Here is a 19,687-nt window from a genome sequence, read left to right on the forward strand (position 1 = left end):
AAGATTAGGTACTATACACACTTAGGTAGTATAATTTGGGGTTTAATAGTATTTAATTAAATAATCATTAATATTTGATCAGTCCATTTAAATAATTTCATTTCAAATTAAATGCCGAATTCCGAAAATTTTCATAAAAGTATCATCGGATATTTAATTTCGCTTAACATTTTCCAGGAAACAGAAATATTTCTCCACAATAATTACTTCCTTAAAACGAATACGTACTTTACATTTTTGTATTGTAATGTAGGACAACGATTGGTACTTAAGTACAGAAGGACCATTTAAATAATCTTGATTGTGGCGAATTAATAAATAAATAAAGGCCTATGAATTCAAACACCATTTATCATTCACTGAATAATCATTCATCTGAATAGAAAATATATTTGTCGGCGAAATTAGAGTCGGGCCTCAATTTATTCCAATGCTCTGACGAATTTTGAATACTCATTTATACAAATCGAGTTTGTATTGCGGTAAACAAAACCTTCAATTTGTAACGATGATAATTGTGTCATGCGATATTTTTACGATAAGCTAGTATGTTGATACCTACGAGTTATTTATTTCATTTATCGATTCATAAAATCGTACATAATCGTAAACTCAAAGGACATGATCGGGTTAATTTTTTAGACTTCAAAAAATATTGTACACCAAATTCACAATACTATATTATTATCTATTTCTCCATCGGATAACATGGCGTGCTTAGTCACAAAAGCCTCCTTTTTACTTTCTTCATGCTGCAAAGGAATGAAATTCTTTCCCAACATCTGTTTCATTAATCTCATCATCTCTTACCATCGCATCGGTGAGACGGTTAGTATGGTTACGTTAGTCGCAAAATCGGTTCCAGAGATAAAAATGCACAGACTTTTTTTCAACTTTTTCATCTCATAGCCGAGCTACATACATATCGCAGAGATTTTCCTAGATCATTTGTTAGGCTAATGGTCTCTGCGGTAAAAGATGTGGTCGCAGCTCTGGTGTCCGTTTCTCGTTGGACAATGAAATATCAGTATCAGTATTAAACTCTAAATATGAAAAAGAAAATAATATTTCTATGTTATGAGTTAGCTTTAGATTTTTTTTAAATTGAGTTACTCGTAAAAACATCCAAAAGCCAAACATCTAATCGGGCATCGAGCAGCAATCTCACTTATATTAATCCTTGTATATTAGGTACGTATCGATACTTTTCATCGCTATTCGAGTAATCGATATTGCAAGTTACAGCTTAGGCGTTGTATTGCGATACACACTAGGGACGGGCCATTCAATTCAGCGTTCGAGTTTCTCGGAGACTCCTTTATCACAATTGATAAGGCTACAGATACATTTGAATATGTGGAATGTGGAAGATTGAATGGGTTGATAAAGCTGAGTACTTTTCTGTCACCAGTTTGAATCTTTCATTTAACATTATCATGGAGCTCAGTATTTCCCAAAGTATAAGTCAGGAACCCCTGAAAAATTGAGTCTACGGTAGCCCCACTGCTACTTCATCGCCTACACGGGTCGATAATGTGCATGACGCATTAAAAAAAACGCAAGGACGACAAAGGAGAGCGTTGAAATGCATATTGAAACACCACACCTGTAAAGGTAAAGCTATACAAAAAAGATTGTGGATCTCTATCAAGTTCATATTATTTTGATCTCATCAATTTTAGAGGACATCACACCTTATATACCCTGTCTTTTATCAATGCCCGCATATTAATTTCATTATCCATTCAATCAACGTCGGATCGGAAGTTGCTTAACCTGATACAGATGAATTGCAGCATCAGAGTCCTCATTATTTCATACCCGAGGTCATCGGGGACATAATTGATGGGCCACATGAGATCTTTCTGGCATCACACTAGACTATAATCGTAAATAATCTGGAGTACAAAGACAGAGAAAAACTAGTCATTAGTCATAACATAAGCCTAAGAAAGTGGCCGATTTGGAACGCCGAGGTGGAAGAAAACTGTGGATTTGGCCGTCATTTAAGATCAGTTCTTTGGCAGCTTCATAAAAGTAGTAAATCATTGTTTAATTTTGGTGGAGTACACGCTAGTTATTTTGATGATAGAGCACAATACGTTTGTTTTATATTCTGTAATTGGTTGAATTTAGACCAATCCGGACTTGGAACTGTTTATGAGCAATCAAAATCATTAGTAATTTTAGAATGTTTTATAATTTATTATACTTATTTACACTACGACAAAATCAAGTAACTCAATAATTTTTTTTATTCTAAAATCACTTAGATACTTACTATTTATGAAATTAAATAGGAAAATAAACATCAACATAATTAAACTTACTAATATTCTCTTCTTTTAGCAAAAGCGACACTCAGATCTCTTGGCGAATGCCTAGAACTGTGGGAGTGATGGGACTTGTGCGTCGAAGTGGACCTTCGTGAAAGGGATTTCAAAGACTTGATTTCATCCTTCTTTTCAGCTTCGGCTAAAGCTTCTTGACTACCGTCCGTCTTCTCAGGCCGCTTAACTGGTTTCACGTCTCCACTAAACTTGAGTGCGAACTTGAGTTCTTCTACCAACTCGTATTTGAAGGTTGTCTGTAAGCAAGAGTTCTTTTATTATTATCCTTTAGCAATAATATACCTACTTGCTTGGAGTCATTATCTGTTTCAAAGTTCCGAATGGTCCTTACTATAAGTAAGTAATCAAGAGTTCTGTAAATTCGTTAATGTTTCTTATTTGCCCTATTTTTTTTTTCAATTAGAGGAATTTGAGCTTTTGAGCTACTAAGTAGGTATGAGGAAAGAAAACAAGATGACAACTCAAAAATCATTTGTTATGTCAATCTGGGTAACTTAAGCCATTGGCCCAAAATATACGGATTTAGGTAGTATTTGGAGTGTAATACTTACGCCATATTTGACGGAGCGTTTGAAGACACCCCAAAGCATGTCCAAGGTGGATATGAAGAGCCCAATCAAGCAGCCCACACCCAGCACCACGAATGCTCCCAGCATATTCTTCATGCCCAACTGCTTTTCTTCTGCAGCGACTTCATTCTAGGAGGCAAAAATGTTCTTTCAACTTATTACTAAATGTTCGCACACATAATAATATGTGATTAACCACATGTAAAGTTCACTCGCCTTCGTGTATTGCAACAATACATAATTATATTAAAACCTTGGAACTTTTTAAAGATCAGAAAGGCAGGCATTTTCAATCATGTAAATTTTCTACGGAGTTTCTCGCTCGTAAATTAACTTTTACATAATTAGTACATAGGTAGTTACTGCAGCTCAAAAGCTACTTATTTATTTAGTTTGTCATATAATTTTTAATATGCTAAAATAGTCTATTTTTAAACAAATTAACAAGAGATCGAAGTTATCAGTATCTAAGAGGAGTATTTCATACATGAGTTACGTCCACGACGTACAGCATTTACTTTACATAGTATTTACTTGTGTGTGTACGTGTACATGACGTAGTAGCGAGTAGTGAGCCATTCATTACACATGTAAAGCTCTCTCGCCTTCGTGAATTGCAACAACTTATAATAGTCGTCAGTACTCTACTTACGTCACAATTTCCTCCCCCTCTCCTGTCATTCCACCAAAGATCCTTCAACTTTTTTATCTCCCCCCTCTCCTTCAACATCAACAGCGCGCGGTCAATATGAACTTTAAGCGTTGAATCTAAAACACAAATTTAACATAAATTGCCAGTAAGAAACGCATAATTCAAGCAAATAAAATATTTCTATTCATACTTTTCTTCATGCCAATCCCATAACTTTTGGAGTCGAGTAATCCGCCGATTTGAAGCAAATCACAGTGTCTTTGTTTGGTGTATTCTATGGAAGTCGATTCCATGAAAAATGCATAAGTACTGTTTTCTACTCTGAAATAAAAAAATGTGTTTATCTACTAATGTAAAAGCGAAAGGTTACTGACTGACTCACTCATCACGAAATTTCAGAAATTACAAGCGCTAGGAGTCTCAAAGTTTGCATGGGGGTTCCTTTTAGGACGTAGGTGCTCACTAAGACGGGATTTTGCAAAATTCAACTCGCGTACGAAGTCGCGGGAGGCCGCTAGTCATGTATAAAATTAGAGGTCATATTTTTTTTGTAAATTCTACTCACAAGTTCACACCGTCTTGATTGCTTTGAACAAGCCAACCCTTAGCAGTCATTTTCTGATTCATTTTCTTGTATATTTCATGTTTCGATTGCTGCCAAACAGAAAAATACTTGTATCGTATTAAAATAGATTGAAAAGTGATTTAAATAATTAAGAAACAGTATTTACCACAAAAAATTCGTGAGTAGAACCCCCTTCTTTCGCGCCATATGATATAGACTTGTGTTTAAAAAGTTCTTCCACATTCTGGAAGGGTAGGACATTCTTCTCTACCGTGAGGAAAGCGACCAAAGTACCAACGTACGAAGCCACCATGACCATGGTGAAAAACCACCAGATACTAGTGATCATTCGAGGAGCTACAGCACTGAAAAAAACAGTTGATATCTAAAATTATTACGTCACTAAGTTATGGCACAGAATACATAATAGTAGCAAGTTATGGTTCGAGAGATTAGCTCGTTCCCATGACATACAGGGTATTTGTAAAACATCAGCAAACTTGCAGGACTAGATAGCTAGACATAAGCAAACAACATTTTGTTACTACCCGTCAATTCATGTTTTTATTAGCTTTTCCACTAACTACCTATAGGATTGTTACAAAAAGCTTCAGGGTATTTTTAAATTTTGTATAATTTTAAAGGCCAGACACGCATTCTCGAAAATTCGCCTCGTATATGAATTGAACAATATGTACGTGAATTCCACATTGATTCAATCAAACAGATTTTCGGAATCCGAGCTTGGAGCTCTATCGGGGTTAAGCCGAATCACCCGGTGCAGAACTCTGACATTCTACTAATTGAATCCATCAATCTACAAAAGGTAAATTTATTTTACCTATTTGCCAACATGTCCCGGATTTGATATGACTGAAGACTCGTTTATTTCAAAGTTTTTCCGTGAAACTATATTATTTATTTGTAAAGAAAGCACCGGAAAACGCAGCGTGGGACGTCCACCCACAATGTAGACCGACGACATCATAAGGGTGGCGGGAAGGCGCTGGACGCAGGCCAATCGATCAATATGGAAATCATTGGGGGAGGCCTATGTTCAGCAGTGGACGTCCTGTGGCTGAAATGACGATGATGATGAAATAAAGTATTGTTTACTTTTATTTGTACGGCTCAGGTAAAGTTTAGTTCAATGCCTACTGACATAGTGGTTGTGATTGTGAAACATCGATCCCAGGTGTCCGGAACAAAATATTTGTAGTTTTATTAAAATTCTCAATTCTCAAAAAGATGAACTATCCAGAGCTGCACTTTGGCCATATTGTGGAACAAATAGAGAAGTAAACAACTTACATGGGCGCGATCTCGGAACCTTGCTGCATGACGGATCCAATAATAAGCCACACGGAGTTGGCGAAGCTGAATTGGTTGCTCAACTCCTCAGGCGATTCAATGCAGGGGACGAGGTTCTGCCACTCCTTGTGGGATATCCTACCCACGAATATCATTACACAGCCCAGTAGGAGTTGGATTAGGACCATGTAATACCATACCTTAAAGTAGAGTCAATAGGGTTAAAGACGAATATGAAATAGTGACTTAAAGTGAAAAAAATGAGAGAACAAAATAATAATATAAAGTGTTGGCTGACTTGTGCGCCATACCCTAAATCAAATTCAGGAAAATCTAAATTAAATTATGTGTTTCTTCAATTTGTGTAAAAATTATTAACGAAACTATTTCCAAAAACTGAAATAGATACTCTTATAACCTTACCACTAGATACTTTTTATTCCTCAGTATTTTTTTAAAAGAAAGCTAAGTTTTTGAAAAAACATAGGTATCTAACGTGGTAAATACGAGTATTATAAGAGCATGCTTACATTACCAACGTAAACTATTTCAACAAACCTCTTTAGAGAAGACTGCCATGAAGGAAAACATCTCGGGCGGTTGCTTGCTGGGCTGTTTATACAATATTCCAATACCTAAACTCATAAACGGAGTAGAAAAGTCTATCACACTTTGACGCAGAGCGGTGATCGTGAAGTCGCAAATAGCTAGGTCGGCATCCTGCAACATGCAAATTAAATATAAGTTGCTGTAATGAAAAATTTTTGCAGCCTGATATTGCCAGCTAAAGGAGCTTAGAAAAAGGAGTAATTGTAGATATTTACGACTAACTGGCCATCTTATAGAAATCCAGTAGGTATGTATGTACGTTTATCTTCATTATCTTAGTATAAAAATTACCATCATTCCAAGACAAAAATCTACTGTTTTGTAACGCTTAGTAATAGCATGCATAAAAAACCCAATCCACAACTACCTGCGATCTGAAGAATTGGTTGATATTTCTAATACGTTAAACAAACGTAACGAACGAAATCAAATCAGATACTTATTGTAAAAATATGTAAGAGATCATTTTAAAATCGCGTTAAAAATATCAGTTGAATATTTACGTCGTTCATTAGTTTCCGAGGCATGCCGGTCCATTTCCCATTGACAATCTTTCCATTGTCCTCTTCGACTTCGAATTCATAACTGAATCCCAAGATTTCGGCGATCTTCGCAATTAGATCAATTGAGAACCCTTCGTACCTGTCGTTCCCGACCAAATTGTGTTCAGAGTCTTTTAAATAGCCGTATGGACCTGTCTGGAAAGGGTTAATTAAAAATAATTAGCATAATACGTATTAAGTAGTTTGTAGAGTATAATATGCTTCCTCAAACCCGTCTGGTTAGCATGCGGAGTGACGGCCACACCTTGTAAATTGTTCATATAATACGTTATATATTTTATTACTTACTTACCGTCGTAATTAATACTTTCAGCGTCTTGTTTGTAAGGGCAGTGTTCTCTGTCAGCTCACCATCAGGTATTTTAGGACGTGTAATTTCTAGAATATTCGCTTTCCATGTTCCAATCTGCACACATGTCAAAAATATAATTAGGTAAGTAATTGAGGTATTTCAAAAAAGTTTATGCGTTCATTAGTACCGTTTGGTTACCCGATGACGTCAACTCCAGCACATCAAAGGTAACGTCAGTTCGATCTCCCAGTCCGTTAAATAATAAAGTTCTTGTTAAACCTTCCACCTTATTCTGCAACCAGGAATAAACACTGCATTATAATTTTATCTGATCAACTAGTTGTGCCGTGCTATCTAATTAGTAGTTTCTTACCGTCTTCATAAAATTCTGTAAAGATGACCCGTATGTCCAGGCTTCGAAGTCTTCACATTTCAACGACTGCACTGTGAGAGTTTGAAGCTTTTTCAATGCAGCCTCGAATACCTGCAAAGCCAAAAACTTCCATAAACAGGGCGGTAAATTAAATTAATTTAATTTTTGTATTTATGGTAGTGCCACTTTAAAGTTTGCCTTTAATAAAGTTACATTCGATACTCCACAATACATTTTAGTCAATTAAAAGCGAGCGATGAACAGCAATGCCCGAGGCCCGTACGTACAATGTTGATAAACTAATGCCCGTTTTCACCTTGGGTTTTCACCATCAATCCCTAATTTTAAAGTGACCCCTATGGTAACAAATAATATGAAAGTTTTCATAGGGTTCACTTAAAAATTAGGGATTGATGGTGAAAACGGGCATAACTCTCATAATGTAATGTGACCAGCAGGACTAAAATGGCAACGTTATAATATGTTCATATCTGGTTCAAAATGTGTTCATTCGGATATTATTCTGAACCAGCGAATAACATACAACGTCGTCATTTTCTATGTTTTCAACGCAAAGAAACGATGCCATTTATACGTGCAACTTTTTAACGTAATTCTGAACAGCTTGTTTTAAAAATACAGGGTGGAAAAGATAAGTGGAATAAATAAATGTATGGAATGAATTGAAGTTTTGGACTTTCAGGATCAGTAAACAGTTGTTTCATATAGTTTATCGTTTCCACCCTGTATAAATTGAAGTAAATTTGAAATCATAATACGAGTATGAGTAGGTATCATAAAAGTCTTTTTTACCTTCATAGCGTCATACACTAACAGCAGTTCTGTTTTCAACTGTTCAGGTTGGAGCGTTTTCCCAGTCTCAGCGTTATAATGATTGGTGAATTCCCAAAGGTTCTCGCTTGTCTTCAAATCCATTAGCCTAAAACCTATCACAGTTTAATTGAATTTCAATGGAATTCATTAGTAGATTCGCATACGCCCGAGAATGTTACGTTCAGTTGTTTCTATGTCTACAAATTGCTTTAATCAATGCGCAATGTAGTAAGTAATCTTATTACACCACGACTAGAGTATGAAGCTGTAATTCAATTTTGATGTCGAAGTAGCTACAGTTTATAAATGTTTCAGGAAATAACCGCGTCATTGACGGAAATATAAATTATGCATAAAATTTACGATTTAATTTAATATGTACGATTGCCGAATAATAATTTAATTTTTGCAGATATATTTTTAAATTACTTATGAATTAAAGATACTATAAACTTTTGATAACAGTAATTTTCGTTTAATACATATTTCGTCAAAACATACAAGATGTAGGTAGAATTACTGAAATTATTCAACAATAATATTTTAATGAAGGTCCTATCTAGATCATTATTATTGAAGATCAGACTTACCAGTCATGTTAACTCCACCGTACCTATACCGTTCCATGTCCAAGGTGAACAAATCCGGTGATAATATGATGTAGGAGTGCTCATCAGCCATAAGCCCGACTTGCTGAGCTTGCCGGAGTAACTGCTCCAGGTGTCTCGAAGGGCAGTCTACTATGAAGTTCACGTAGCCATTGTCTTTAGCGTTTATTAGGACGTCCCTAGAAGGTAATGAGGGCTATCGTTTTAGCGCTCACCAGTTAGCGCCACTGTAGAGTAAGGTCCTGTCACTTGCTAGTAGCGAAGACAGTGGCGCCAACTTGTGAACGCTAAAGTGGTAGGAGGACTATCGCATTTGCACTCAACAAGATGGCGCCACTGTAGAGTAAGGTCCTGTCAATCGCCAGGGGTGCCAACAGTTAAGTATAAAAACGATAGCCCTCATTGATTGTTAGGTAATGTTTTGTGCTTGCTTATCTATAACTATCTAACATATCGACTTATCGAGCGTTCAAAACTCGTTATATTATTAAAATAGAGGAACCGGGCCGAGTCACCAGCAGTCTGCTTGTGGCCACGGCTATGTCCCACACAGCCGGGGCGTGGTCACAAGCAGACTGCTGGTACTCACTGGTACTCTTTGGTACTCACTGGTACTCACTAGTACTCACTAGTACTCACTAGTACTCACTAGTACTCACTAGTACTCACTAGTACTCACTAGTACTCACTAGTACTCACTAGTACTCACTGGTACTCACTGGTACTCACTGGTACTCTCTGGTACTCTCAGGTACTCTCTGGTACTTAAAGGTACTCTCAGGTACTCTCTGGTACTTAAAGGTACTCACTGGTATTCACCGGTACTCACCGGTACTCACCGGTGCTCACCGGTACTTTTTAATCGATAATTTTGCTTTGTGTCAATATTTGTGTCAATTCCTAACACAGTTAAACCAGCCAGTGACGAGCTTCTTTTATCAATGAAAATATAAATAGATCAACCTCGTGAACTTGCATGTCACTGTTTCTAAAGAGTGTTTGTTTTTAGGGTTACTAAACTCGAGGTTATCGAGTTATTAGTTTCGATAGCTTTCGCGTGTAAGTTTTCAGAAAACAAGAAGTTTCAGTAATTTTATCATCATCATTTTCAGTCTATGAAGATATATTTTGATTGGAATGAAAACCTAGATATAGCTTATAGATATTGGAAACGATTTTCCTTCTTTTTTCTTTTAATATTTTTTGAACCAACATTTTCTTTAGGTACTTGCTTTCTTTACCTACGTGGAAAACTAATTTACGGTTTGGTTATTTAAGCCGCTGATCCAATTTACTTTACACATAGATTGAACCTGGGAAAAGGACTTATCACAAAATAACTGAAGGCGCAGATAAACGGTTATCATTTGTTTAGGAATAGCATGCTTTATTTATGGTTTTGGTTAGAGATTCAGAGTTGATCGCGGACTTACAATGTAGGTACGAGTATGTGGAATAATGTTGATATGATTTTAGGCAGAATCAGGTTGTATTTTTACTATCTTTATCCCATCCCAACTAATATTATAAATGCGAAAGTAACTCTGTCTGTCTGTCTGTCTGTCTGTCTGTCTGTCTGTCTGTCTGTCTGTCTGTCTGTCTGTTACGCTTTCCCGCTTAAACCTCGCAACCGATTTTGATAAAATTTGGCATAGAGATAGTTTGAGTCCCGGGAAAGAACATAGGATAGTTTTTATCCCGGTTTTTGAAACAGGGACGCGCGCGATAAAGTTTTTCTGTGACAGACAAAATTCCACGCGGGCGAAGCCGCGGGCGGAAAGCTAGTGGCCTATATTTGCTTACCTATAATCGCTCCCGCTGAGCTCCCTCACCCCAATGGTCAACCTGTCTGTGTCGTTGCCCATTTGCAGCAAGCTGTGCAGTCGGAACAAACTGCGTCCTCGTATGTACAGCAGCGTGAAGTTTTTCCACTGCTTCTGCAGTACTAACTGTTCTACCACCTGCGTACATACAGTCAAAGTTATTTTAAATAACTCGCGCACCGAGGTGTTTCATACAAACTTGAGTATGTAAATAGTTTGTTCTTGAAATTAAGGTATGAGCTCCACCTAAATATTTATTTTATTTTGTTTTTAGTATTGTTATACGACCGACAACATCATAAAGGTAGCAGGAAGGCGCTGGACGCAGGCCGCTACCAACCGATCAACATGGCAATCATTGGAGGGAGGCCTATGTTCATTATGGGACATCCTATTGACTGAAATGATGATGACTGTTAAAGCAGCAACAGAAATACATCATTTATGTGATTATAACTGTCTAGCTATCACGTTCATGGTGGCAGATAGTCATGCCTGGTGACAGATAGTCGGACAGTGGAGTCTCAGTATTGCGGTCTCGCTTTTAGTCTTTGGGTACGGAACCGTTCACATGAGAACTGTATTTAAAAGCAGGTATTTGAGCCTATTATCAAAAGGACTTGACTCTAAATAAAAAGTTCTTAACAAAGTAAATTATATTCTGTCGGGCTTGATTCAAGTTCATTTTTAAGTCGTTAACAGAAAGCCCAGAAAGCTCAATGAATATCTCTTGCCTTTGTAAACTTTCCATTGTTGGATGTTTTTGTGTTGAGGTGTCTTAGATACTTTGTTGAAACTCGCATCAATCATCCACCTCACATAAATTACCCACACATTATACGTATGTATTTCTTCGCGAATTCAAGCGTAATGATGTACTTTTTCTAAAGTTGTTTTAGTAAGGCTGAATGAGCCCAAGAACTCTGTGTACCTATTTGTTTATGACTATTTATTGTGTTTGACTATTTCTGAAGGCTGATAACTCGTTTGCTATGGTTTTCCATTTACAGATTGATCTCGTATAAAATGTACATTTTGTGCCTTTTCAATGTTGGTAATTAATTCGTATTTGGAAAAATGCATGTTCCATAAATTGACACGAACTATTGGAGACTCTACCTGTCTATTCAAAAAGTCTATTTATAAAACTATTGAAAAAATTACTTATGATTTGAGTTCATCATCATCATCACCATTTCAGCCATAGGACGTCCACTGCTGAACATAGGCCTACCCAATAATAATTTGATTGAAAATAGTGAGATCTCTGAAGTGCTTTCAGCCATTTCCCACTACCTTTACCTGTTGACCCAAGGCAGTGGTACCTAGGACATAAGGCCTAATTGCAATAAATAACTTTTACATTGTCACTTACGTTATTATAAACTTCTGGGCTGGGGTACAAGTTCAAAAGCGACCAGTCGTTGGGATACGTGAAGTCGTACCGAAGCAACACGTGCGGCAGCTCCATGATATCGCAGAGAGACTGGATGATCTCGCTCCCTCGGCCTCCAACGCCATCTATTATTCCTATCACGCCTTCCTGAAAAAGTTTTTTCTTGAGATTTAAATCTATCTACATATAATTTGCAACTTGGTTAAGAACACGTGAAAATTCCTGTAACAATTTTTCAATTATTCTCAAGCTGTATAACCCATATTTTACACGCTCATCAGTTGGCGCCTCTGTAGAGCACAAAACAGTATAACAGACTCATGAAGTGTACCATAAAATTTCGAAGCCAAAAGTTTAATTTCACCTTAATCTAAGGATTACTTGGTGTAGTAACAAACGAAAGAAGCAAATTAATATTACATGTGTGTGGCTCAAGTAGCTTAGTGTGCATACCGTACGGAATTTTCTCCCGTGACAGCGGTAAACGGAGCCAACGATAACAGTTGAGGCCACAGATATGGATTAGAGTAGATGCAGCAAGTTGCTCGTCAAAGCGTGCCATTCCGATATGTCCAAATGGACATACATGGTCGAGTGATGTTCATGTGATCCGATTACAACAATCGGTTACGATGATTTTACGAGGACAGTAGTAGGAACACGGTAGAAGGAAGAAATTATTTACGGATTGAGAATTGTAATTAACAGCACAAGTAACAAATAATTAATTAGAATAAAGTAGCAGTAGAAGAAGTATAAAGTAGGATTGTTTTTAATACATATCCTGCGATGTACTATTAAGAGTAATGTATGTGGTGCACTCATACTGATCCCAAGGAACCGTACTTACTCATAACATTATGACACACACAGATTCGTGTATTCATACACCAGACAAGTTTTTGTATTGAATCGCTGGTAGGGTGAAAAAAATAATGAGATTTGACGATTTGTAAGAATTAATTTATTTAAAAAGAAAAATAAAGATGTTTTTGGTTTTGTATCGGGCCCCCGGGAAACCCCTAGTGCCAGACTTTTTCAAATAGACAGAGTAGAGGCATCTGCCTAAGGAAGTTCTATAATTTTGCCATTACTTTTTTTATAAATGACGGCGGAAGAACAATTTTATTCAAACCTTTTGATTTGTTTTGATTATTTTATAGGGCTTGTCTTAAAGCACAATACTATTCATTGCACTTATAATATAATTATGAAGAAAAATCTTTTGTGTTTCATTTTACTTCCAACGTTTTTTACCACATTGAATTTTGTCATTTAGAAAAATCTTCAAAACTAGGTACCTGACTTAGCTTTATGAAACAAAACGTATTGGCAAAACTACGCATTTTTACATTTATTAAAAATAAAAAGTTTGAGTGAATAGTCTTTATTTTATGAATGAATTACTAGTAGTACTATTTAACATAATGGAATAACGATCATTACTTTCATAAACATTAGGCACAACAAAAATAAATAATGTAGAATAACGTCTACCGCTACAAAATTATTTTAATCCACAGTCAGACTAGCTATAAATTTAATAAAATATCAGTTTTATCGGAATTAATTAATTTTCGAATCGAGTCATACTATACCATTCGATGACTTTGTGAATGCAGTACGATGATACGATTACTTTTACGTTGCGGCAATCACTAAAATTCGCTAAAATGACACTAATGACGTTTAAAAAGTGACACGCTCGGCTTCATACAATTTTTGACACATGCTTCATCTATCCATATTTGTGGTTGAGGCAAACTATGCAAAGGGATTCCGTGGAGGGTAGTTGAACGGGAAGCATGGTCGATCTGTTTTAATGGTTTCAATTTATTATTTAATGGACTTTAGTGTACAAATTTGGTGTTATTTTGTGTTCTAAAGTGCAGTGAAGTGATAAATTATAAAAAACATTGAAATACTTCGAATTTGAGCGCGCATCGAGTGTCGAGTGGGTTGTCGTATGAACAACCCGCTTTGGACCCGGTGGCGTCTCGAAACCTGCTTACGGGCATACTTAACTCCACCGAATCCATGAAAAATCAATAGAACTGAAACACCCACGTTCTATTGATAACTATGTCAATATTTTTCACTCGACATTGGCAGAAATAAACCTCCCAGAGAGGTTTGGTTGCCACAAACTAAAAAAAAANTATTTAAAAAGAAAAATAAAGATGTTTTTGGTTTTGTATCGGGCCCCCGGGAAACCCCTAGTGCCAGACTTTTTGAAATAGACAGAGTAGAGGCATCTGCCTAAGGAAGTTCTATAATTTTGCCATTACCTTTTTTATAAATGACGGCGGAAGAACAATTTTATTCAAACCTTTTGATTTGTTTTGATTATTTTATAGGGCTTGTCTTAAAGCACAATACTATTCATTGCACTTATAATATAATTATGAAGAAAAATCTTTTGTGTTTCATTTTACTTCCAACGTTTTTTACCACATTGAATTTTGTCATTTAGAAAAATCTTCAAAACTAGGTACCTGACTTAGCTTTATGAAACAAAACGTATTGGCAAAACTACGCATTTTTACATTTATTAAAAATAAAAAGTTTGAGTGAATAGTCTTTATTTTATGAATGAATTACTAGTAGTACTATTTAACATAATGGAATAACGATCATTACTTTCATAAACATTAGGCACAACAAAAATAAATAATGTAGAATAACGTCTACCGCTACAAAATTATTTTAATCCACAGTCAGACTAGCTATAAATTTAATAAAATATCAGTTTTATCGGAATTAATTAATTTTCGAATCGAGTCATACTATACCATTCGATGACTTTGTGAATGCAGTACGATGATACGATTACTTTTACGTTGCGGCAATCACTAAAATTCGCTAAAATGACACTAATGACGTTTAAAAAGTGACACGCTCGGCTTCATACAATTTTTGACACATGCTTCATCTATCCATATTTGTGGTTGAGGCAAACTATGCAAAGGGATTCCGTGGAGGGTAGTTGAACGGGAAGCATGGTCGATCTGTTTTAATGGTTTCAATTTATTATTTAATGGACTTTAGTGTACAAATTTGGTGTTATTTTGTGTTCTAAAGTGCAGTGAAGTGATAAATTATAAAAAACATTGAAATACTTCGAATTTGAGCGCGCATCGAGTGTCGAGTGGGTTGTCGTATGAACAACCCGCTTTGGACCCGGTGGCGTCTCGAAACCTGCTTACGGGCATACTTAACTCCACCGAATCCATGAAAAATCAATAGAACTGAAACACCCACGTTCTATTGATAACTATGTCAATATTTTTCACTCGACATTGGCAGAAATAAACCTCCCAGAGAGGTTTGGTTGCCACAAACTAAAAAAAAAAAAAAAAACTATGCAAAGTAAGTAAATACAATTTATCAACATTATTAAAAAGTTTGGTGATAAATCAAATTACATTAGTCCTCCAGGTATGACAACGGGACTATTTCCAGCTCTCGTTTCTACTACTGCAAGTTCTGTGTAGCTACAGCTTGAACATCAGTAATGAAATAAGGCCACTATTTTAAACATGACATGACATACTAGCGATTAAATTCAGGTATGATGAGACAATGCTACCAAAAAGTGTGTGGCATAGTGGCCTTTGTGGCAGAAAACTTCTGGAGTGACGACCACGGTTCCGGCCCGACTTAGTGAAGCCCCCCCACTAGGTGGATTGACAATCTGGCGAAGGTCACTGCAAGAGCCTGGATGCGGCAAGCGTAGGACCGGTCGTTATGGAAATCATTGGGGGAGGCCTTTGTCCAGCGGTGGACGTCATTTGGCTGAATCGAACAAACGATACTCACGTCAGCAAGCTCGCAGACGTGCGTCCTCACTTCGAGGATCTCCCCTCTCTTGGAGACCTCCTTGATTGTAGGCGTGAAGTTGGCTAGCTTAGCGCTGAGAGTGAACGCCTCTTTCAGGTCCTCTGCATCTTCGTAGAAGATACCCCCTGGAATCAGGGATGGATAGATTTTTAAACAATTTTGGAAGACTAAAACACGTACTTATAGCATTGACTAATACTTGTGTTGTTAAAAATATGTATATATTAGCTCTATTTGTCTAGGGTTGTATGAATTTGTGTACGACTTTAAAATTATTTGTTGTTAATGTTCACGTTTCCTGCCCTTTCCTACAAATCCATAATATAGAAATCATGGGAAAGCAACATGAAAAAATTATCTTGATTTAAAATCCGAAAATATTTTTTTTCATGCTTCGAATAAAAAGTAATTTCTTTGGCTTTGAAATTGTACATTTGTGCGCTACAGTAAGTACATTTTCTTCATATTACATTGCTACGGTTATTATTTAATTTACTTGTACATCAGAGGTTTATTCACGTTCGCTTTACAGTAAGCAATGGGTTTTGACGTTTTGTTTACTAATCGATGTACATATTGTAGACTACACAATACGTCGACTGGAATGCATGGTCATAGTTAAAAAATACTGTGGCTGAATCATGCCAAGGAGATATTTTTAAATTATAACTGGAAAGCATTAACTCCACATTTAGAATTAGTTATTAATTTATTTAATAACTGTTATTAATTTATTAAGCATCAAAGCCTTTTGCTTTATTAATTGAAAAGATAGAGATAATACAAACCAATCCGTAAATCCTCTGCAAAAACATAAGCTGCTGCCACTACTACAAAACACAAAATCTTCGCACCCATCGTATCCGATCATTTCATATCCATAACCGATCAACTTTTAACCACAGTTAATCACCGTCAAATTCGCGTTCGGTTAGTGCCAATAAACCTTAATTAGTTTATGTTTCGGCGGCGTCATTGTAATTATCCGAAGTTCAGTTTAGAGTTAGTGATGTATAAAACCGGCGTAATGTTGTGAGTGACCGACCGCGCGACCGTCAGTAATGTGTTTGGACGACGGCGCACGCGACACGACGCGTCAGAAATAATCCGCCTATATTTAGGACGAGTTTTCCACAAAACGACATAGTTTCGCCCGAGCGTCGTCTATCTGTGTCGCGGTGACAGTGGCGCGATAGCAAAAAGCTTTATTTATTATTGCAATCGAGTTTAAATGGAACAACTCGATTGCAATTTCCTTGTAAGCTTTGTGATGTTTTTTTTCTGTCAATAGTAGCATTGGTTTATAATATTAACGTATTTTTTTTATCATAGCTTACACATTTCCAGTTCTACTTTATAGCTATAGTAGAGGTTTCAATCTACTCAGGCCATTTGAAATTCAATAATCAATGGATTACTTCAGCCGTTATCAGATCCAAATTTGAAGTCTCCATCACGATCTTCGTAGTTCTCACGATCTTCAATAAACGTACAACCTTAATAAGTCATGGCACTCTACTAGATATTATAAAAACTCTACATATTTTTCACTCATAATATTTTTAAGCGTCAATTTCGTGTAAACGTAAATTAAACGATTTTCACAATTTCAAGTCAATACCGAAATGAAGGGTCGACTAAACAAAGAGGTACTTAGATTGAAATGAACGTTTAAATGGATTACTTTCATTTGGTAAATAATGTTGCGATGACTCTTCAAGTATTTGGGAAATTTGATCTCGTAGACAGCGATACTAAATGGATTTTACTAATTTAAAACGTGCCTATCTCCAGATAGGTAAGTAGGTACTTACTTTAATTACAATCTAAGATTATTATTATCCATTAGACATTAGACACGAAAAAAATAATGTAAGGACCTACTTACCTTGTAAATCAAAATTAGATAGGTAGGTACCGTCACCATCTTCTATACTTATAATAAATCTGTAGAGAGGTCAATTCTGTACATGAAATATATTTTCAAAATAACTATCAGGGGGTGATTAGTGATCGATACTGATGCCAAAAATGCAATCAGTAAAATTTTTGTCTGTCTGTCTGTCTGTCTGTCTGTATGTTCCTTATAGAAACAAAAACTACTTGACGGATTTTAACGAAACTTGGTACAATTATTCTTCATACTCCTGGGCAGGTTATAGGATACTTAGGAATTCCCACGGGAACGGGCATTAGCGGGAAAATCCTTTTGTATGAAAAATCTAAACCGCTTAAGTTAGACGCTTGAAATTTGGCAAGCAGGTACCTTAGTAAACTTAAAGCTTAGTTATAACAGGATATTGCAAAATTCCTACGGGAACGGGAATTAGCGAGAAAAAACATTTGTATGAAAAAATCTAAGCCACGTAACATAGACGCTTGAAATTTGGCATGCAGGTACCTTAGTAAATTTAAAGCTTAGTTACAACAGGATATTGCAAAATTCTCACGGGAACGGGAGTTAGCGGGAAAAAACATTTGTATAAAAATATCTAAACCGCGTAAGTTAGACGCTTAAAATTTGGCATGCAGGTGCCTTAGTAAACTTAAAGCTTAGTTACAACAGGATATTGCAAAATTCCCACGGGAACTGGAATTAGCGGGAAATTCCTTTTGTATGACTGACTCACTGACATACCCACGCACAGCCTAAACGGCTAAACGTAGGCACTTGAAATTTATAAGGGACGTAGCTTAGGTACCGTAGAGGTGCACTAAGTAAAGAATTCCCGAAATTCCCACAGGAACAGGAATTACCGGGAAAATCCTTTTGTATGAAAAATCTAAACCGCTTAAGTTAGACGCTTGAAATTTGGCATGAAGGTCTCTTAGTAAACTTAAAGCTTAGTTACAACAGGATATTGCGAAATTCCAACGGGAACGGGAGTTAGCGGGTAAAAACATTTGTATGAAAAAATCTAAACCGCGTAAGATAGATGAAGGGGGTAAAATGGGATCCACGCGTACGAAGTCGCGGGCGGCCGCTAGTTATAAATAATTGGAATTCGTTGTTCCTTTTGATCTCACTGAACCAAACGAATCGTTTCAAATCGAAGTGTCTAACAATTACTTCTATTTTTATCGAGTGAAGTGTAGTGGAATAGAGAATCAGCCGCGTCCCACTTTTCGCGCAATTTTATTAGTATGCAAGTAATCGCTACTCAAAAGTTGCAACATCGGAGGTAGCCCCGATTTTGTTTTAAAAGTCTAGCATTTTTCATTATCATTACAAAAACATAACCCTCTACAATTTGCCGGAGGAAAATAGAGAATTTTTATTGTTGACACTAAGTAACAATGCTGAGTAAATGCTGCCTATTTGTCCGATAGTCGCCATAGCATAGGAAAGAAAATAATTTTGACAGCAACTGAGCCATTCGCAAACATAGATAAGACGACGCAAAATGTCCTTATTTGGAATGGCGTTAACTAATCAATTCTAATTTACTCGTATTTTTTATTTAAAACATAATTTCATTTAAAAAACGCTTTGGTAGAAGCAAACGCACGCAGTTCGAAAGTTTAGCAACATTTATATCCATTGAGCAGTCGTCAAATGCAAAATGAAAATAGTTCAAGCGCTGAAGTATAATAAAAATTTTACGGCCTTTGTTGAGAAATCTCGTTATTCAAATTTCGGGAACGAGGCGTAAGTATTATTTTAAGTAACTACTGCATCACTATAAATTATTTCTATATTTAATTTTACATTCCTATTGAAACCAGTGGATAAAATAAGATTCAATGCTTAGAATTATTAACATTAGCACACGGACTGAATCAAAGTCGCAAATAAAAATGAAAAACATAAGGGTTCTGTTTTGTGCTTGGCTACGGAACACTAAAAATTTCCTGTGTAGTCCATTAGATTTATTACTTTTTAATACAAAATGGCAGGCTC

General features: G+C 36.3%; 1 protein-coding gene across 1 annotated transcript; it reads right to left on the minus strand.

Annotated features, from left to right (window-relative positions):
- Positions 1–2,259: 2,259 nt before the first annotated feature.
- On the minus strand, positions 2,260–16,867 carry LOC114362560 (glutamate receptor ionotropic, kainate 3). Its single transcript, XM_028318009.1, has 18 exons — positions 16,575–16,867; positions 15,766–15,911; positions 11,926–12,093; positions 10,531–10,688; positions 8,710–8,906; positions 8,099–8,232; positions 7,286–7,396; positions 7,100–7,204; positions 6,913–7,026; positions 6,561–6,755; positions 6,007–6,168; positions 5,449–5,648; positions 4,304–4,502; positions 4,138–4,226; positions 3,763–3,893; positions 3,573–3,688; positions 2,903–3,049; positions 2,260–2,587 (listed from the first exon to the last, which is right to left on the minus strand). The coding sequence occupies exons 1-18, from the start codon at positions 16,642–16,644 to the stop codon at positions 2,330–2,332; spliced, it is 2,700 nt and encodes an 899-aa protein (XP_028173810.1). The 5' UTR covers positions 16,645–16,867; the 3' UTR covers positions 2,260–2,329.
- Positions 16,868–19,687: the final 2,820 nt, after the last annotated feature.

Source organism: Ostrinia furnacalis, unplaced genomic scaffold (genome assembly GCF_004193835.3).
Source record: "Ostrinia furnacalis isolate ACB-3 unplaced genomic scaffold, ASM419383v2 OfSCF6616, whole genome shotgun sequence".
Lineage (NCBI taxonomy): Eukaryota > Metazoa > Arthropoda > Insecta > Lepidoptera > Crambidae > Ostrinia > Ostrinia furnacalis.

Excerpts from the sequence above, each read along its gene's own strand:
- LOC114362560 (XM_028318009.1), bottom strand. The coding sequence starts at position 16,644 with ATGGGTGCGAAGATTTTGTGTTTTGTAGTAGTGGCAGCAGCTTATGTT. Across the intron at positions 10,689-11,925 it reads GCCCAGAAGTTTATAATAAC|GTGGTAGAACAGTTAGTACT; the intron begins GTAAGTGACAAT and ends GTATGTACGCAG. Across the intron at positions 3,894-4,137 it reads AATCAAGACGGTGTGAACTT|AGTAGAAAACAGTACTTATG; the intron begins GTGAGTAGAATT and ends TTTTTATTTCAG.